This window comes from Haemorhous mexicanus, chromosome 1, assembly GCF_027477595.1.
Source record: "Haemorhous mexicanus isolate bHaeMex1 chromosome 1, bHaeMex1.pri, whole genome shotgun sequence".
NCBI lineage: Eukaryota > Metazoa > Chordata > Aves > Passeriformes > Fringillidae > Haemorhous > Haemorhous mexicanus.
In genome coordinates this window covers 112,834,053-112,852,219 of record NC_082341.1, presented here as the reverse complement: position 1 = coordinate 112,852,219, position 18,167 = coordinate 112,834,053, and the positions used below count along the sequence as shown (strand labels likewise).

Sequence of the window (18,167 nt, the reverse complement as noted above, 5' to 3'; positions counted from 1 at the left end):
ATAACTCAATTGAGAAGAGAAAATCCAAGAAGACAGACCATTGGTACTGGGATTTTTGCTACATAAATACCTGAAAGGGAATTTCCAAATTCATGATGACACAGACATAATACTGGTGGAAAAGGGGAATAATCAGTTTATTTCAGTCACTAAATCAAAACAAAAGTATATTGACAGTGAATTCATTCTGTAAAGAGGCTTTAAAGCCACTAGTTGACGGTCAAAAGAAGATTCCCTTTTCCACGCTGGGCTGTAGGCCAGCTGTTGTCCTGTTCCTTGAGGACCCCATGCTCTGAGAAAAGCCTGGTATGAATAAGTTGCGAGGGGTGTAAAGCTCTGCCTCTGGCCCTGTGCAGGAATCAGTGCTCAGCACACTTCATGGCAACACAGAAGCTTTGGGTCATGCAATGGGGATGGTTAAAGGAACCAAGATAAAATCCATATGGTACAGAAACAAGTGGGAAAGTGCACTTCTTCAGAGTCTCATGTTATTACACTCTTGTTTGGATTCGAGGGTTTTGGGTTTTTTCCCTTTTTTCCTAAAGGAATGTTTAAGGAGTTTTCTAAGCCAGATCTTGTTATCATATAATCAGTTGTCCCTCCCTGCGTTTGTAGACCTCATCCAGCCCAGTGTGACTTCCAGGCGGAACTCATAGTTCATAATAAACTTTTACTGGAAGATTATGATCAGAAAATAGGATTTCAAGAACTCCATATCCAATACAGTGTAAAGTTATGCTCTATTACATAGTACTTAAAACACTGTATGAAGTAAAAGCTTGTACTTAGACCTACAACACCTGTAAGCTTTGTGGTTTCACAGGGATCCCTCTCTTTGGAGCTCCCTTTCTTGAGTTACTGGCTATGTCCTCCTAAATTTCCCTCACCTTCACGTAGAATGTATGGACTCAGTTGAGAAGGAATAAAAATGAACCAATTATCAGCCTGGATAGAAAGAGCTCTTTCTGCCTCCATGGAGAGCAAACTTTGTGCCACTAACACACCAGGTTGCTTGGTGTCAGTAGTTCATAGAAATGATCAGACAACCATGAGAGCAACTTTAACCAGCTACCACTGTGCCACACAGACCAGCCAATTTGTTTCAAGTGCCTCGACTCCAGAGAAGCAAAGACAAACATAAACTGAAATACAGCGAAATAAAAGCATTAATATATCTCCTGGCAACTTACCTCCAGCACATTTTAACAGACCCTTAAAACCTTTATGCAGCACAATGCAATTTATTACCTGCCTCTCTCCAAGCTGTCTGACAACATTGCTCTTCCATATTTTTGGAAGCAAAAGTGCTTCAGCTGCTTGACACTGAAAATAAAGGTGATTTGCAAAGTCTTGCCTTTTAGTTTACCAAGCACTGAATGTGTGCTTTCTTAAAAAGATGATGGCTTGGGGTTTCTCTGGTTTATTTTGAAAACAAAGCAGTTGGGAAACAAATTGTGGCCTCAGTAGTAGAAATATTGCTTTTGTAAAAGGTTTAAAAAAAAAAAAAAAAAAAAAAAGCCGTGAGTGAGTAACGACGAATACCTGCAGGGGAAAAAAATAAAATAGGAGCGTCCTGGGGAAATAGGCTTTCAGTTGGCATCGGGGAGCTTCACAAGGGGGCTGGCTTGATGCTGCCTTCACGTTTCACCAGGTTTGGCTGGTAGCTGGTGCCTTTGATATGCGCAACTACTACTAACATTTCATAATATGACAATCTAAGAGGTGAAATAGCTTTTGTATTTTAAAACCCATTAAGAACAGCTGCAACTTAGTGCTGATGGATACATCCTCACTTTACTAAATCAATGTCTCCTTTGTTGAGTTATATGAAGCTGTTTCATTGCCACGCAGATGGGAAATACTAAAAAAAAAAAAAGAAAAGAAAAAAATTTAAATAAAGGGGATTTAAAATCTGTTATAGCACACTACATGTTAGCATTAGCTGTTGCTAGTACGAAGAAGTAATGAAACAACTAGAAATATCATATACAAAAATAAAAGAGTAAAATTAAAACGGAATTAGCATTTGAAGTGACAGTTCTGAAATGCTAAAAAAGCTTATCTCAAAACTGCATGGTTCTGGGTGGGAGAAAGATTTCTAGGACATGCTTTTTCCCTAAGTGAATTTTCCAAGAGTCCCAAGTGTTATTTGCCTTCTAGTTCTATAGTGTCAATATGGATTTCTCATACCAATTTTCACATAGCCTGCCCCTACAGTGAAAACATCTTGTGTTTAGAAAACGTATTACGACATTTAAAAATGTTTACTGTATTAAACAGTAAACGTGTATGTGGAGAAAAAGTTATTTTCTTTAAAAAATGCCTGGTGGCCAGCATTAGGGTTTACCCACAAGCTTGTTTAAAGCAGTGTTTTTTAAATAAACTTTTCCAGATGCCTAGACAGCATCCTAAGAAGCAAACGGACCCAATGGTTTTTCTTTGCTTGTTGGCTTTTGGGATATTCCAGTTTAGTTCCTCGTGAAGCCTCATGATGAAACACCTACCAAGACTCACCAAATGAAATAACCACTCACAGAGGCTACGGGAGGAGTAGATTTTGTTAGTCTGAAGGAGAACTGGGCTGTGGAAAGCTTTAGCACAATAGCCGATTGTCAAAGAACACAGCTCTAGCCAGCTCTCCGCTTGCCAGAGGCGAGGCCAGGGGCGAGATGAGCTTAAAAAAGAAGTGAAGAAAGACCTGAAACTATTTGCTAATGTGGTAACAAGCTCTACCATTATTATAAACCAACTGACTCATGGAGGAGGTTGTTTTGGTTTTTAAACCAGCACGCTCATTCTGTGGTATATGAACTGATCTCCAAGTACTCCTAAGGATAATCCTTAGTGAGGCCAGTCCATGATTAGTGTTCTGTGGGTATCACGTCCTCTCTCCTGACAGCAGTAATAAAATGTATTCTCCAAGTGCGGACAGGACCTATTTGATAATCAGCCTCAAACCTTGAGTCCTAGGGGAGAATGTAGAATGCTGTCTCTGCCTGCACAGAGCTCTCAGCAGGATAAACCTCTGATTAGTGACGTGGAGGGTGGAGTGGATGTAAGTTTAATGTTATATGCCAGCTCACATTAGACAACCTTGTGCAACTCTGTCAGTTTTGGAATGCAGTTCGATTACCTTATCTAACTGGATAGCTTGAACAATAGGATTTAAACTTCTGGAATACAACTGACTAGGCTAAATGCTATTTTTAGGAACGTAGATAGGTAAGTTAACATATATGCATATGATTAACTTACCTATTTGCATATAGATTATACAGCTATAAAACTTATGCATGTGTCTTCCCAGTTATGGGCACCTGCAGCACTCTGAACACCTCACTTGCTACTCTCTAAATTCCCCCTGGCTGCTGAGGTGCTTCCAGTTGATGTGTGTAATACAGATGCTCCGTATACACTTTTCCCCTCCAACCTCACTGCAAGTTCTTTATGTCCTTTATACTTACTGCTCATATACTGGGCTGCATATTCATCTGCAAGTCTGTCAGCACAGTTCACCTCCTGTAATCAGAAAATGGTGATTAAATGAACATCCAAGTACAGAAGCTGTCAACCTCATGTTCATCTTTTTTAAAGTTAAAAAAAGTATTCAATTACCTTTTGCACTCATATGGCTCTGAAAACGTCTTAAAAAAATAGTGTCTTCCACGATAGTAAAACAGAATCAAAGGTGAATGCCGATCACGTAGTTTTTAGCATTTACAGGAACAATAACGAAAAATAATGTCTGTAAAAAAAGTTTATGCTGCAAGCCCTGCAGTTCTCTATCTTCTAGGGTGGGTTGTAATAGCTCCTAAAAGGAGCTTGTCTGGGGAATTTAGCTTTTAACCCCAACAAGGTACTGTTTGTTTTAGCTATCTGTTTCAGCATTTGGTCCATCTCATGGGACGGTCTTTGAGACTTTGTTTCGGGATTAGGTTACAGATAGAGTATGACAAGGAAAGGGGAAAAAAATTCTTATTTATATCCTCTTACGTGCATAGGGAAAAAAATGCAGAATTTTATAAATGCACCATCGACTTAGGAGGGAACATAATCCACTCTCAAACTACAGAGTGAGCACAACTTCTGTAGTGCGTGCAACAACTTTGACCTCCGTGTAATTACTCCAGGCTTATATATTACATCAATATAACAGTGCCGGGTTTCTCTTCAATTATTTCCCGGGAGTGGCAGGCTCTCTTCCCGCAGTGCTTATTTATTTAGAATTGGCCTAATTTGCTCAACAATTTGCACATCCCTTCTTTGGCGTCCCACGTCTCCCCGGACGGCGGGAGCTGGGGCTGTCCGGGCCGCCCCGTCCGTGACCGTCGGTCTCTGCCCCGGGGGAGCGGCCACGGGGCTCGGCACCGCCCAGCACCGGCGGGCACCGAGCCCCCCCAAAGGGAACCATCGCGGCTGGGGCCCGGCGCTGAGCAATTCTTACGGATGAGTAAGCAGCAAATGTGGTAACTCAGGCCAACAGCACTGCAATTAGGGCTATAATTTTAGGTGTAGCCAGCAGTCGCAATGAATATTTATTTCATCGTACCGAATAAAAGAAATGGCCCGGCTAAATAGCACGGGGAGTTGTGTGGGGTACTTTGGTTGGGAGAGTTGGGGTGCTACCGGGGGGACCCACCTCGTCCCCTCCCGTCCCGAGTGGGACAGGCTCGCTTTCCCCGCGGTGCGCGGCCGTAGGCTTATGCCCTCGTTCCTGCCCGAGCCCAGCCCGGCCAAGGACCCTTCCCGGGAAGGAAGGGTAAGGAAGGCAGCGTGCAGCCGCCTTCCCGGGGTAGAGCCGGCCGGGGGACGGAGCGCCCCGCGGGCGGCGGGGGCAGGGCTGAGCCGGGGCTCCGCGCCCCCCGCCCGCGCTGCGCCGCTCCGGGGCTCCCCTCTGCGAAAACACCCGCAAAGTGTTGCGTGTTTTGGGTCCGGCGGCTCCTCACCCCGGCGCGGTTGCGGGAGCCCCCTCGGGTTTTGCTCTGTCGCGGTAGAGGGTAGGAGAGGAAGAGCGCGGCGGGCGCGATGGGAGGCAGCGGCGGCACGGGGGGGCCGAGGCCCCTCCGGCTGCCCTAAGGTCTGCAGCCCCAGCGAGCAAGAGGGCGGCCCGGAGCGCCCGTCAGCCCCCGAGTCCGTATTGCTCCCTCTCCGCAGCCAACCTCGCCGGGGCTCCCGCAAGCCAAGCGAGCGGCGCGGCTACCGACTGGCTGTTCCCGGGCGGACTGCAAGCCGCACGGATGCAATGCCCCGAGCGTCCGTCTCCTCCCGAGCCCCTCGACCGAAATCCAGGTGCCCGATTAAAGGTGCGAGGTCGGCGGCAGGCGATGTCGCGGCAGCACGGCAGGCGGGGAACGGGGCCGGGTCCTCCGCCCGCTCCCCGGCAGCATCCTATCGAGGTCTGAGCCGTGCGGCGGACAGGCACAGCCCGAGTCTTTTGTGTGTGGGGGGATTTGGGTTTCGTTTGGGTTTTTGTTTGGTTTTTCTTTTCTTCGCTTTGCGGGTTTTTTTTTCTTTTCCTTTTTGGTCTGTGTTTAAGTTACTGTGGAATGAGGAGATGCGAGACATCGTAGCAGCTCGGTGGCGGTCCGTCCCTACCGAAAGAGCCGCTCCACACGCGGAGTGCTTTCCTTTTCGGGGATGGGGAGGTGGGACGGGCGCCGAGGGGAGCCTGCGGGCCGGGGCGCACCTGCCCGGCGGTTCCCCCCCGCTCCCGGCGCCCATCAGCGTTGCTCGACGGGACGGACCCGAGGTGAGCGGCGGGCGCGGTAAGTACCGCTCCCTTCCCCGCGGTACCCCCTCAGCGCGACTCAGCCTCCTCCCCATCCATCCCAACCTCTCCCGCCCCTTCCCCGCCGCCGCCAGTGGGAGCGCGGCCCCTTTAAGAGCCCGGCTTTGCCTCCCGGTAGCTGAAGGTCATTAAAACACAAAAGCGCTCCAGCGCTGCGGTCCAATATAGCGCATGCGCCCTGCCCGAGGACTGGCAGGGAGACGGCAATATGGCGAGAATGCCTGGCAGCGGCGGCGGCGGCGGAGAGTGGAGCGGCGGCGGCGGAGGGGGCGGCGGACGCGGCGGAGGCGGCGGGAACAATGCGGGGGACCGGCCGTCCGGCCGCGGCGTCGCCCCCCGCCCGCACCGCTACTGCAGCGCCGGCGAGGAGGAGGAGGGCGAGGAGGAGGATGAGATCCAGGAGGTGCAGATAACGGGGGACGAGGAGGAGGAGGACGGAGCCGATGGGGGGCTGCTGCTGGACGAGGAGGAGGAGGAAGAGGAGATGGGTCTGGAGTGGGACGGCGAGGAGGAGACGGAGCCGCTGCCGCCCGCCCCGGGCCGTACGCCGAGCGGCGGCAGCAGCGGCGTCGGGGCTGCCCCGGGGGGCGCCGCGGCGGCTGCCCCGGGGGGCGGCGGCGGCGGCGGCCCCGGGGGGGCGGCGGAGGACGCGGAGCTGGAGGCGGCCCTGCTGCTGCAGCGGCCGGAGCGGGCGCGGCTGAGCGAGAACACGCGGCTGGCCACCCGCTACGCCGTGCGCATCTTCCGCGAGTACCTGAGCGAGAAGGCGCAGAGCCCCGACTTCGAGACCATGGACAAGGGGGCGCTCTGCCGGGTCTTGCGCTCCTTCTACGCCGAGGCGCGCTCCAAGAGCGGGCAGCTCTACTCCAAGTCCTCCCTCATCAGCATCCGCAGCTCCCTCAACCGCTACCTCAACGAGCCGCCCTACTGCCGCACCCTCGACCTCACCAAGGACCCCGAGCTGCGCGCCGCCAACCTCACCCTGGCCGCTGTCATCCGCAAGCTGGAGGAGCAGGGCGCCGGGCCGGTGGTGCAGAAGCAGGCCATCACCCGCGCCGACCTCCGCAAGCTCTACACGTGCAGCGTGTTCAGCACCCAGAGCCCCTTCGGGCTCCTCAACAAGGTCTGGTTTGAGACCTGCATGTACTTCTGCACCCGGGGCCGGGAGAACCAGCGGGAGCTGGAGGAGGACTCGTTTGGGCTGGCCGTGGATGAGGATGGACGCAAGTTCGTCTACTTCAAGGCGCTGGGGCCCTACCACAAGTCGCGCTCGTCCTCCTGGAGCAAGAAGCGGGCGGAGAGCAGCGACGAGGAGAACCTGCCTCGTATGTATGAGACTGGCACAGAGTTCTGCCCCTATGCCAGCTTTGTCAAGTACCTCTCCAAGCGCAACCCCCTCTGCAAGGCCTTCTTCCAGCGGCCACGGGACCACTGCAGCGAGGGCGACATCACCTGGTACGAGAACAAGGCCATCGGGAAGAACCTCCTGGGTACCCGCATGCAGATGCTCTCCAAGGCGGCCAAGCTCTCCAAGACCTACACCAACCACTGCATCGGTGCCGTCTCCATTGCCACCCTCAACAGTATCGCTGGCATTGGCACCAAGCTGGGAGGACTGCAGCCACCCCACCACCACCACCCCCCTCCCCACCACCACCACCTCCTCCACCACCCCGCTGGCGGGGGCTGCTACACCCCTGCCGCCCTCAATGGTGGACCTCGGCCGCGGCCACCCGCTGCCAACCCCTATGTGCTGCCCAAAGACGGTGACGCTGCGCCGGTGAAAGCAGAAGCGGCCGCAGTGGCCCCGGCCAAGCGGGCGCTCTACGAGGCAGTGTTCCCGGCAGGGGCTGCGGCCGGCGGCGATGCATGTGGGCCCTCTGCCTCCCCAAAAAGACTCTGCCGCCGCCCCGCTGAGCCCCTGGATGCCGCTGCGCCCGCCGTGGTGGTGGTCTCAGTGAAACATGACCCCTTGCCTCACCTCCTCCCCGAAGCAAATGGGCACAGAAGCACCACCTCACCCACAGTAGTTTCACCTGCTATTGTTACCCCCACACAGGTAACCGGAAAAAGGAAAAGGAAAAAAAAAAAAGTGGCAACCCCTCACCCTGTCCCACATAGTCTGCACTGCCCCCCTCCTTTCTTGCCCCAAGGCTGGGCACTGAGGCACACCGCCAGCATTGGGGTGGCTCTTGGGTCACGCTCACTCTTCAGGCACCCAAAGAGCCCAGACGCGAGTTATCCAACTTACTTGCCCCCCCAGTCTCTTCATGCCCTGCCACTGGTCCAGTGGCCACTCACTGTGTGCCTGGTTGTTGGACTTGATGGGTGCCTAGGTGCTGCCATGCTCCCCGTCAGTGGCAGCGCTGACAGCTCAGCCCTATGGGCTTCCCTTTTCCTCCTTTTTAATTCTTTCCCCCCTCTTTTATTTCTCTTTTTGCGGGAGATGTGACTTAGGGAAGTCGAAAGTCGCGCCAGAATAGTAGATAGGGGCATCAGGTATCATTAGTGTGTGTGGTGTTCTTGATGTGCTAATGAACTATTTGAATAACCTCAAATGCAAGAAACAGCCAGGAGAATACTCAATTACACACTAGTAATGAGGGTGTAATTTTAAACTTCAGAAGTTAACAAGAGGGTTAATATGGCAATTGCATTCATCTTGTATTTGTTTATTTAAAATAGCTCTGTTTCCTGGCAGTGATCCTTTTTTTTTTTTTAAGGCACATTGGCTTTACTTGCATTAGTTGCCATAGTGGCGAAATATACAAGTAAGAGCACAATTAAACGGGTTTAGGTGCAGCTTAGCGGTGGAATGAGCCCAAATTCATTAGATGTGTTTCGTTAAAGTAAAACGGTGTTGTCGAAAACGCTGTTGAGCTGTGCCTTAATGCCTTGCAGAGCCCTCTCTGCCGTGTGCCAGCACGTGCTGGTGCCTGCTCCCCATCCCCTCCAAAAGTACTTTCCTCTCGGGTGTTTGAGCGCCGGAGCTAAATTACTTCAATTAAAGCCTTGCTGCACCTCTGCAATTGGCTTGAAGTTTGGAAGCCATTCTAAGTAAATCTGTAAAGCGTACGCCGTTACGCTGTGCCCCATAAAATACCGCGTTTCGGGCAAGAACTTTACTGCTGGCTGTCCTACATGATTACAAAACCCCTCTGACATTCTTGTGTCAAGTAATAACAGGGATCGCAGCCGTCAGCCAGGGAGCGCGGCGCTGGGCAGGCACAGGTATATGACATGCCTGAGCTGTTTCCCGAGTGGAAATACCAGTTCTGGACAGACTGACCCTTTCAAAGAGTTTGCCAACTAATCAACCAGCCTGAAGGCTAATTGGGGTGGGGAGGGGGAGGGCAGGGCTCCCGGCGAATGCCTGCATAAGCATCTATGTTCTTTAAGATACCTGTGACCTCTCCTTTCTTTCAGGAGGCTTTTTTTGGACCACTTCAGTGGAGTACTGTAGCTTGATCCCCTGCTGTGTGTATCTGGTGTCTCTGAATGGCTTAGAGGCTTGATTATGTGCAGATAATGTTTTTGTTCTAGCTCATTATTTCACGTAAAAGCTAATGCTCCTCGCTGTATTTAACCCTAGATTCCTCTTCCCCTTGCTTTTAATGATCTTGAAAGCAATTTTGAAACTTGGAGCACAGTTCAGCTTTTTAGGAGTACTGCACGCGCATCTGGGAAGGGGAAGAGGGAACTGAGCAGAGCAGTCAGTGGTCAGGGAGTGTGTGTGTCTTTAACCTACTAAATGAGGTTGGTACTTTCAGTTGTCAGACTAGAGAACTCTATCTCTAGTCTGGCCCACGAATCCCTTCACACTTGCATAAAGCTTAGGCGAGGAGAAATCCAGCTGCTGTAGTGTTTGTTGCAAAGCTGAGCTTCTTATGGGAAGCGTTCGGAGCTGTAATTCTCATTAGCAGTGGGCTGTGGGGAAAAAGGGAGAAATAGCTAAAACAGAGGACACAGGCATCTGCTGTCTTCCTAAGCGTATCAAGAAAGAAAATGTGCAATCAGCAAGGGTAATAGAACTAGACAATGTGAGTTTTATCAGTAATTATATGGAAATGTTCACCTCCATTCATAATTTCATGAGTTAAACAAGGTGCCCACTCACTTTTGTAGCCAAATCTTGCCTTTGCTACCAACCTCATTAATTTAAATCTTTAATAGGAAAAAAAGCGTGTCTCTCTTTTTTTTTTTTTCCCCCCATTTTCATCACCAATTTTTCTTGTGTCGGTTTTAACTTATGCACTTCTGGGATGTGACAAAATGAAAAAATACTGGCTGTGGAATGGATTTCCTTGGGAGACTGTTAATGCTAAACTTTTTCTCTCTAGCTACCTTTTATGATACTTACACTAATCGAGGTCCAGGGCATTTCCTGGGGAAATTAATGACTGGCTGAGGTTAATGGCCCAAGGCATTGCCTCAAGCCATTGGCTCTCCCAGCCCGGTCATTAATCCCCAGGAAATGCCCTGGCCCTCAATCGTTATTGCTTAATTATAAACAAAGACTTTCTAGGCCTTTTTACTGAATATATGTCATCCAGTACCATGACACTAAACTCCACTGTTGACAAATATTACTGATTCCTTGAAAACATGAAGGTCATAAGTTTGTGGTTCATTGGTTGTCTTTGTAATTAGTCTTCCAGGGGACAGATTGTGCAGAACTCATGGATTTGTGTAATACTCTGGTGAAAAAGTGGTGGCATAATGTGTGGGTTTCTTAGCATATATTCTTTATACTGTGAGTTTTGGTTTTCTTTTTTTTAATAGCATTTAGTAAAGTGTGGAAAATGAAAGTACTAAATGGGGTGTCTTCAATTTGCATTGACTATCTGAGCAAGAATGTTAATTTTGTGCTTTTGTGTCATAGCCCCCATTTTTCTTTTAGCCCCGAATTGTCTTTTCAACACTGAGTTTGTAGGAGCCTCCTCCAGAGCTCAGGAAAGGCACATTAAATGTTCATCTTGATCCAAATATTGCTTTAGGTTTTAGCCTTAAGAACAGCATTTATAGTGTATTTTAAGCATACTGCACTGCCATCATGGCACAACTTTCTTTTCAGTCCTTATTTGCTCTGAAGTGTAGCAATTTTCCTGCCACTGACAGCAGTACTTCAGTTCAAGTTGATGACAGAGAGATGTAATTTGGCTGTTGTTCATCTCCCATGTTGCTGAAAGATCAACAATAGCTAAAGCTTGAACTTTTGATGCTACAATGTGGTGGTAGCTTTTGGGTTTTATGGATCTGGTACATGCTGAACTTACTGCAGTAGTAATACCCAAAAATAGGTGTAGGAAAATAGTTTGGCCTCTGCTGGAGGGAGGAGAGTTGCCTGTCACTTGCAAATGCTTTGGTTACATTTGTTCTGTAACTCAGTTGTGTTTCTCTGGCCTGTTTCTGAAGCATCTATCAGCTATTAAGATATCTACCAAAAGCTTGGTCATTAAAACCTGAGCCATGTGCATTTGTCATAGCTGTTTTGGGGAATCCCGAAATGCCTTTTTTTTTTCCTGCTTTAAATTCAGAGTTGCCCTTTTTGCTGTCTTTTGATCTGGCACATGCCTTTTCGTTGCCTTACATTCTCTTTGAAGGGCTTACTTTGACCTGAACCAGAAATCTAGTTCAGGCTGCAGGTTTTGCAAAAGAAGGCAGAACAACGGCACGTGAGGGATATGAGTAGACAGTAGTCACAACTGGGAGCAAATCAAAAGTAGCTAACAAGTCTAACCCCTTTTAGTCTTGGATTTTGGAGGAAGTGGATAAGAATCTGATCTGGGAACATCCTGCACATTCCTTAAATGGCCACAAAAAAGACTCGTGTTGTGTGCAAGTATCTCTAGTACTCTAAGCAGAATCGTTGGTAGGTGCTTCCCCAGTGTGCAGGGCAGGAGAACTCATCAGGCAGCTTCAGGGAAGGATGCTTAGGATAGTGGTGTAAGGATGCTAGGCTTTAGTTCTACCAGGGTAATAGATGCAGCAATATCCCTATCTTAAGGGCTTGAAGTACAGTGGCTATTAAGACTGATGACTGCTAAAGACCTTGTTAGTTCTTGTGACAATACTGCTTTTGATCAGGTTTCAGAGGTTAGTGCTGTGCTGGTTGCCCTACTGCATAGTTAGTGCTCTTCTCTTTGATTACTGGATTATCCCAGGTTGCAAGAAAATCCACAGTTTTCTAGGGGTCTTTTTTAAAAGAAGCACTGAGGTGAAAATCGTAGAAGGTAAGGGTTAAAGACACTTTATGGTTCAAGAAATTGTACCTACCATTGAGGCTACTGTTGGTTACTTTGTTCCTTACAGGTTTTTTAATGAAGAAGGTTTTTGGTCTTCTGCTAAGTTACTGATGTGGAAAGTAGATCTGTGGAAGGGACTATTATACCTAATACTCATCAAAATTGCTCTGAAATCCTTGGAGAGGAGAGGGATAAAGTAGTAGGGGTGTCAAGTATGGTCCCCAAAGCTTTCTTATCAATCTCCATAGTGAAATGCAGGAATCCTGGCTATGGCTCTTTCGGGTAGAAGTCAGTGTTGTTTGTAACTGAGCGCTTCTAAAGATTGTTGAAGAAAGGGTTTTTCTTTTTAAGAAAGTAGGATATCCCAGGATACATTCCTTATAATGAAGATGAAGCTTGTTAGGCATGTGAGTGTTTCCCAAGATGAGTACAAGACAAGCAGAATAGAGATTAGGCATAGTGATCCTATATAGAGCTTTGGGGGCAGTACATGCACTGAAAGGAATGAAAATAACTGGTTTGTTTTCCTTTCCTTGGCTGAGGTTGGTCCATGTTGAATCAGCTGTTAGGGAGTTGATTAAGGTGACTTGGGAGAGTATTTCAGAGCAGATCCAAGAATGATGTTTTGATACATGCATGTAGAATGGTGGCTGTGGAGCTACTCTTTGTAGGTCCTCTTGGTTGCATTGGCATGATATGTTGGAGGTATTAAATAGTGCAACTATTTCAGCTGGTGATTTCTGCTATCACTTAATTCTTCAAAATATTTCTCCTTTTTAGAAGTTAGGCTAATTTTATTTAGTTGTATCACATGAGCTGGTCGAAGAACGTGCTTTGTCCAGCCTTCAGCGATGGCAGGAATGCAAGAGGTGACCAGTTCCTTGTAGCTCAAATGAATATGACTTTTGTGATACAATCAGGAGAAAAGAAAAAAACATCACTGAAGGTGCTGCTGTATTTTGACACTCTTTTACATCCTATAGAATCTGAAATGACTATGTTGGTACTCTGTGCACATCAAAGATAAAATGCACATGCTTAAAGGCAGCAGAGAGCTGGGTTGTTTTTTTTTTTTTACATAAAAAGTATTCTGTGATTATCCTGTAAAAGATTTCCCATTGCCCACTGCTGTTTCTAGAGAGCAAGAGATCAGAAACTGCTCAGTCTAATTGGTGAGTCTGTGTGACAGGGAGCTGCCTTATTTCATGTATGGTGTAGAAATAAATGAGTGCTTAAACCCTTTGAAACACACCACTACTGCAAAAGCCATAGGCTGTAATTAAATTGAATGTGGGGTTGTATTGTCTTGTGCCCTTGGCTATAAACTTGATAACAGGCCATGGTACCCCCACTATTGTGTTGGAAGCTGGAACCTAATTAGAGATGTTGTAGATTTTCAGTCACTTTCGAAACCCTTCTGTTCATCTTTTTCTCCATGTCCTTTCTTATTATTTTGCTTTTCTGTTTCTGAAGCAACACATGCACCCTTCTTTTCAGAAAGAAATTGTTAAGGGCATGTAGCCAAATATGTATGTGCAAGATAATTTTTTTATCATATTTTGGATTCAAGGGACAAGTGTTAGTAACTGCATTTTATCTGATGTGGAAGAGATTTATTAGTGTTGAGACAGTAAAAATATATAATCATGTTTCCAGGGAATGCTTTCAGATTCTTCTAGGCATTAGAATGGGGAATAAGGAAGCGATTGGAACTTTTTGTAATACCTTGATCTGAAAGTAACATTGGGAAATGTACAATTGAAATCTGTTCTTGTTGTTTTTTGGGGATTATCAACAAGGAAAAATGGCTTTTCTGGGCTTTTAGAAGTTTACATGCTTTGCATTCAGCCAGTTTTAGTTGATCTGAAAACCTTTAAACTTGCTAAGGACTTAATCCCCGATGAGAGCAAGTATCTTTGATGTGTTCTTAATGCAACTTCTAGTTTCAAAAATAATCCAAACCATAGTGCACAAATGTCTTATAAACATCTCCAATAAATTCTTAGTTAATTGATAAGCTTACCTATTGTGTGCACCAGTACACTTCTGTAGCTAGGACAGATCATTTTAATGAAATGGAAGTTGAATGACATTTTAAAGCCCCATTCACTTTACCAATGTATGGATTTATTTTTTCCACAGTATGTTTAGGACACATCTGCTCCATATAGCACAGTTCTGAGGTAGCACCTCCTTGGGACTTCTGACTTGCTTCAAATCCTAGCCTGTGTTCTGATGTGGTTTGCAGTGTTCTTGGTACTTAAAATAGGTCATGTAGTCTGGATATAATGCATTAGTGTGTGACTTTTGGAAAGAGGTATTCACTTCTCTTCAAACAGTGTCACCAGCTGTAGAAAACCAATCCTTCCCCAAGATGGTAATAGAAGATGAGGACTGAGTGGAGCTTTTTTGGAAGTGAGGATAGCTTGTGTTGGAAGGGAGGTTGTTTGGTAGGTGCTGTTCAGGTATCACAGGCTGGAGAATTTGTCTGTGTAAAGGGATGAGAGCAGAAAACTCTTTACAGGAGGCAAGGTGGGAAGCTGAATTTTGGCTTTCCTTTCCAAAGGAATTTTGGCATTCCTTTTTCTGTTTCCTTATCCAAAAAGTCTTGTGGAGGTGCTGGGGTGATTTTTGAGCTGAGCTTAACTCTACCACAGTGCTTCACTTCTCACTCTCCTCCTCAAAGTGCCCAGGGACCAGGTCTGATGATGCTGTTGTTTGTTTTAGTTTGGTTTTTGATATCAGGAGTGAGAAGAAGAGGAGCCTGTGTAGTTGAGACTCTTCTGCTTGGTAACACTAATGAAGGAGCCACAGCTCTCAGGCTCCCCTTCAAATTGGCACCTGTGTGTATTCTGTTAGTATTTCTCTGTCAGCCTGTCAGAAATGTAATGCATAAATTCCTAAAACACCTTCTTCTAAGCCTTTTGTGTGTGCGTGTGTCCGCTTATGTTTATTCAAAATGAGAGATTGCTGGAAAAATTTCAAGAGTGATTTCTCAACACCCTTCAGCTGAATCCTGAGCTTTTACTCACCACAGCGATATTTTTAGCTGCTTCTGCTGCTGCTGTTGATTTTTCTCTGTGGTTCTAGGAGGCTTCAATAGTGGCAGAGGGAGGTCGGTCTGGAGCGAGGGCAGCATCCAGTGTCTGATGCCTTGGCTTTGAGTCATTCAAGTCCAGTGTAGTCATACTGAGCTCTTGCTGTGATGCAGGGTGGGGAGCTTGTCCCTACCTTGCTGGTGAGAGCTCTTGTTTCATGGGTGAGGTGTCTGCAGTGCACACCAAGGAACAGCACTGAAACTCTTGGGCTCAGTAGCACCAGTGGTTAATTGCTGAGCATCCTCTGGTTGAAAGCTGCCCTGGAGAAGTAGCAGCAGAGGCGTGTGGTGTGTCTGGCCAGTGTGGGGGTGGGAGCATGGCTGTGTGGGTTTAGTGTGAAAGAGAAGGGGAAATCCTCTCCCTTTGCCCTCCTCATTTAATTTCTATTTGAGAAATGGTTTGAGACTCTTTTTGACCTTTTGTCTGAAAGTGGGGAAGAGGAGAAGCAAGGAAGATGAAGTTGACTTAAATAGCTTCCTTCCTCCCTTCCTTCCTTCTTAACAAGGGCTGGCAGTTTCACCTGTGACACGCCTGATAAACTCCTTCCCTTGTATTGAAATCGCCCCATTCAGAAGAACGGGAGTCATCTGAAGTGCTGTAATTAACCCATCTAGTTTTGATGCCAAATTGGGAGGACCTAGCTGAGAGTTGGGTTGACAAGTTGGAAAGTGTAAATGGGAGCACAGATGTCCTAACAGAACCCTATGGCTGTAGTACAAACTGTTTGAAATTCAAATAAAGAGGGAGCTTGCTTCAACTGATTGCCTTTTTGAGGGTTTCCCTGTGCTTCTAATGATTTTATAACTAGCAGCACTGGCTAGTCACAAAAAAAGCTTGTGTGCTATTCCTCCTTATCTCAGATATGACAGTGATACTGACTGTTTGTGGTGATGCTTTTTGTAGGCTTTTATCAAGTTGATCAGTACTGGTTTCCGTCTTGGGTTTAGAAAATGTTGAGTCTTTCTTGTCATGATACAGTAGTTTCTGCAAGCTCTCCTAGACTGTTGCAAGACCAGGTTCACATTTTGCTCAAGTTCTTAAGATGTTTTTTAAGGGATGGGGGATATAATAAGATGCTCTAAGCTTGCACAGTTTGACTAATCAGCAGTTCAGAGTGACCTGTTGAGCTTTTTGGTTTATTTTCTCTTGTCTCTTAATTTAGTAATGCTGAAGTATGTATCTTGCTGATAATCTCTTTGAAAATACAGTTTCTTGGGAAAAAAACCAAAACACTTTCTTTGAAAACACACACTGATCAGTGACTGACTGACTTAGGAGGGGAAAAGTAATTGTTCTTTGAGGAAGAGCAGATAAGGCAAAGCTATGGGGTCCACAAAACCAAGTGAGGAAAACTTAAGTTCTCTAGAACTGACTGGATCTGGTAAGAATATGATTGTGATTTTTTTTTTCCCCCAGCACAAACACTTGAAAAAGTCATATTCCTTAGCAGGGATGGCAATGCAAAATTCCTCAGCCTTTGAATCTGCTTTTTTTCCTCCTCAAGTGCCGTTTGAAAATAAAACAGGCAGAATTGGACTAACGTGATTTTGGTGTCAGCTTCAAACTGCTGCAAAATCGGCTTTCTGAAGCTGCTGCCAATCCAGAGCAGTATGTGTAACACAGTTACAGTTTGATTTTTGAAAAGCAAAAATAACTTTTATGTCCTTTCAGAACTTTGTAGTTTTCCCTTCCTTTTGGGGTATTTGACACACTTTCAAAGTAACCTTATTACTGGTTTTATCTCTTAGAAGTCTTTGTAAGTTACCTTCTCCGGGACACTTTCAGTGTGTTACTTTTGAAATACAAATTTTTGTTGTTGTTGTTTCCACTGAAAGTACTCTGGATCCGAGCTGTTCTGTTCAGGTTTAGGCACTGGAAAGTATCAAAAGTAAGGAATTTAAAAAAAGCTAAGGAGAATGAGGTTTATTCAAACTAGGAAATACAAATGTGTCAAAATGGGCATGGCATGTAGAATGTACAGTGACTCAATACTAAATATAGTATTAGTTGAGTTGCTAATGCATTTTATTGATGTATGGAAGTAGCACTACACTACTGTGTAACTGGCAAAATTATCCCCATGGTACAGAGGAGGATAATTCAAGACTTCAGAGTTTATTGTGGTAATTCATTAAGAAAGATCTCTCCTTCTTGTGCTAAAGTCGAATTTTAACCACTCAGTTTTTCTCAGTCTCAGTATATTCACTTCCAGACTGCCAGTGGATATAATCAGAATCATGAATGTAATAGTAGGCTAGATTTGCAGTGCAGGATAATGATATGGTAGTAACTATGATTGCCATGTAAAATATTCAGAAGCTTGCTTATGTTGTTTTAATTGTTGGGAGATACAAAGACATCAGGTCAAATCTGTATCTTTCCAGGAAAAATACAAAATAGATGAGATTTTTTATTTTTTTTAATATAGAAGGCCCATGTCCAGATTTTTGCTAAAACATCAAAACACAGTCTTCCTCCTCCTGCTTGGTAACTCAGCTAACTATTCTAACTTACTAAGGCATTTTTATTTCTGTAAAGTGCTGGACTGATTTGACTGGACACTTCTTTTGCTACAGGGTTATGATCTTACCAGTGTAGATGCTGTGAAATGCTCTGGTATTGTGGCATTGTTCTGCATAGATTACCAGCAGCAGAGCTGCCAGAGCTACCCAGCTACCTTAACCCTGTCAGCAGCTGCCCCTGGCCTGGCCCAGGGGCTGGCAGTGCCCTCCATGACCCTGTCCCTCCTGCAGGGAGCTGGTTCAGGCTCCAGGTGCAGGAGCACTGCCACTGGAGCAGTGGCCATGCAGCCCTGCCTGTGGCTCAGGGTTCTGCAGGTCTTCTCAGGCTCCCCTCCCAAAAAGGGAACTAATGCTAGAAGGAAAAATTAAAATGTCTTCCCCCTCACCCCAATCTTTATAAAATCAAAAAGCTTCCAAAAAGCCCCACCCTGAAAAGCCTTAATTGTCTTTAACATTAATGATAGTGGTCTAAATAGCTGTTATTTACTTTATCTGAAGGGACTAGATTTTTAGG

The 18,167-nt window shown here is 46.3% G+C and overlaps 1 protein-coding gene across 2 annotated transcripts in view; it reads left to right on the top strand.

Moving 5' to 3' along the window:
- The window catches only part of KCTD1 (potassium channel tetramerization domain containing 1), a 100,431-nt gene that overhangs the window by 27,040 nt on the left and 55,224 nt on the right, over positions 1 to 18,167 (top strand). Inside the window, exon 1 of one of the 2 annotated variants that reach the window (XM_059859651.1) lies at positions 5,982 to 7,847. The exons of the other annotated variant lie outside the window; for it this stretch is intronic. Coding sequence (XP_059715634.1) covers positions 5,997 to 7,847 — 1,851 coding nt within the window. The 5' untranslated portion in view covers positions 5,982 to 5,996. Of the gene's footprint in view, positions 1 to 5,981; positions 7,848 to 18,167 lie in introns of those variants that run through there. 2 annotated transcript variants of the gene reach the window in all.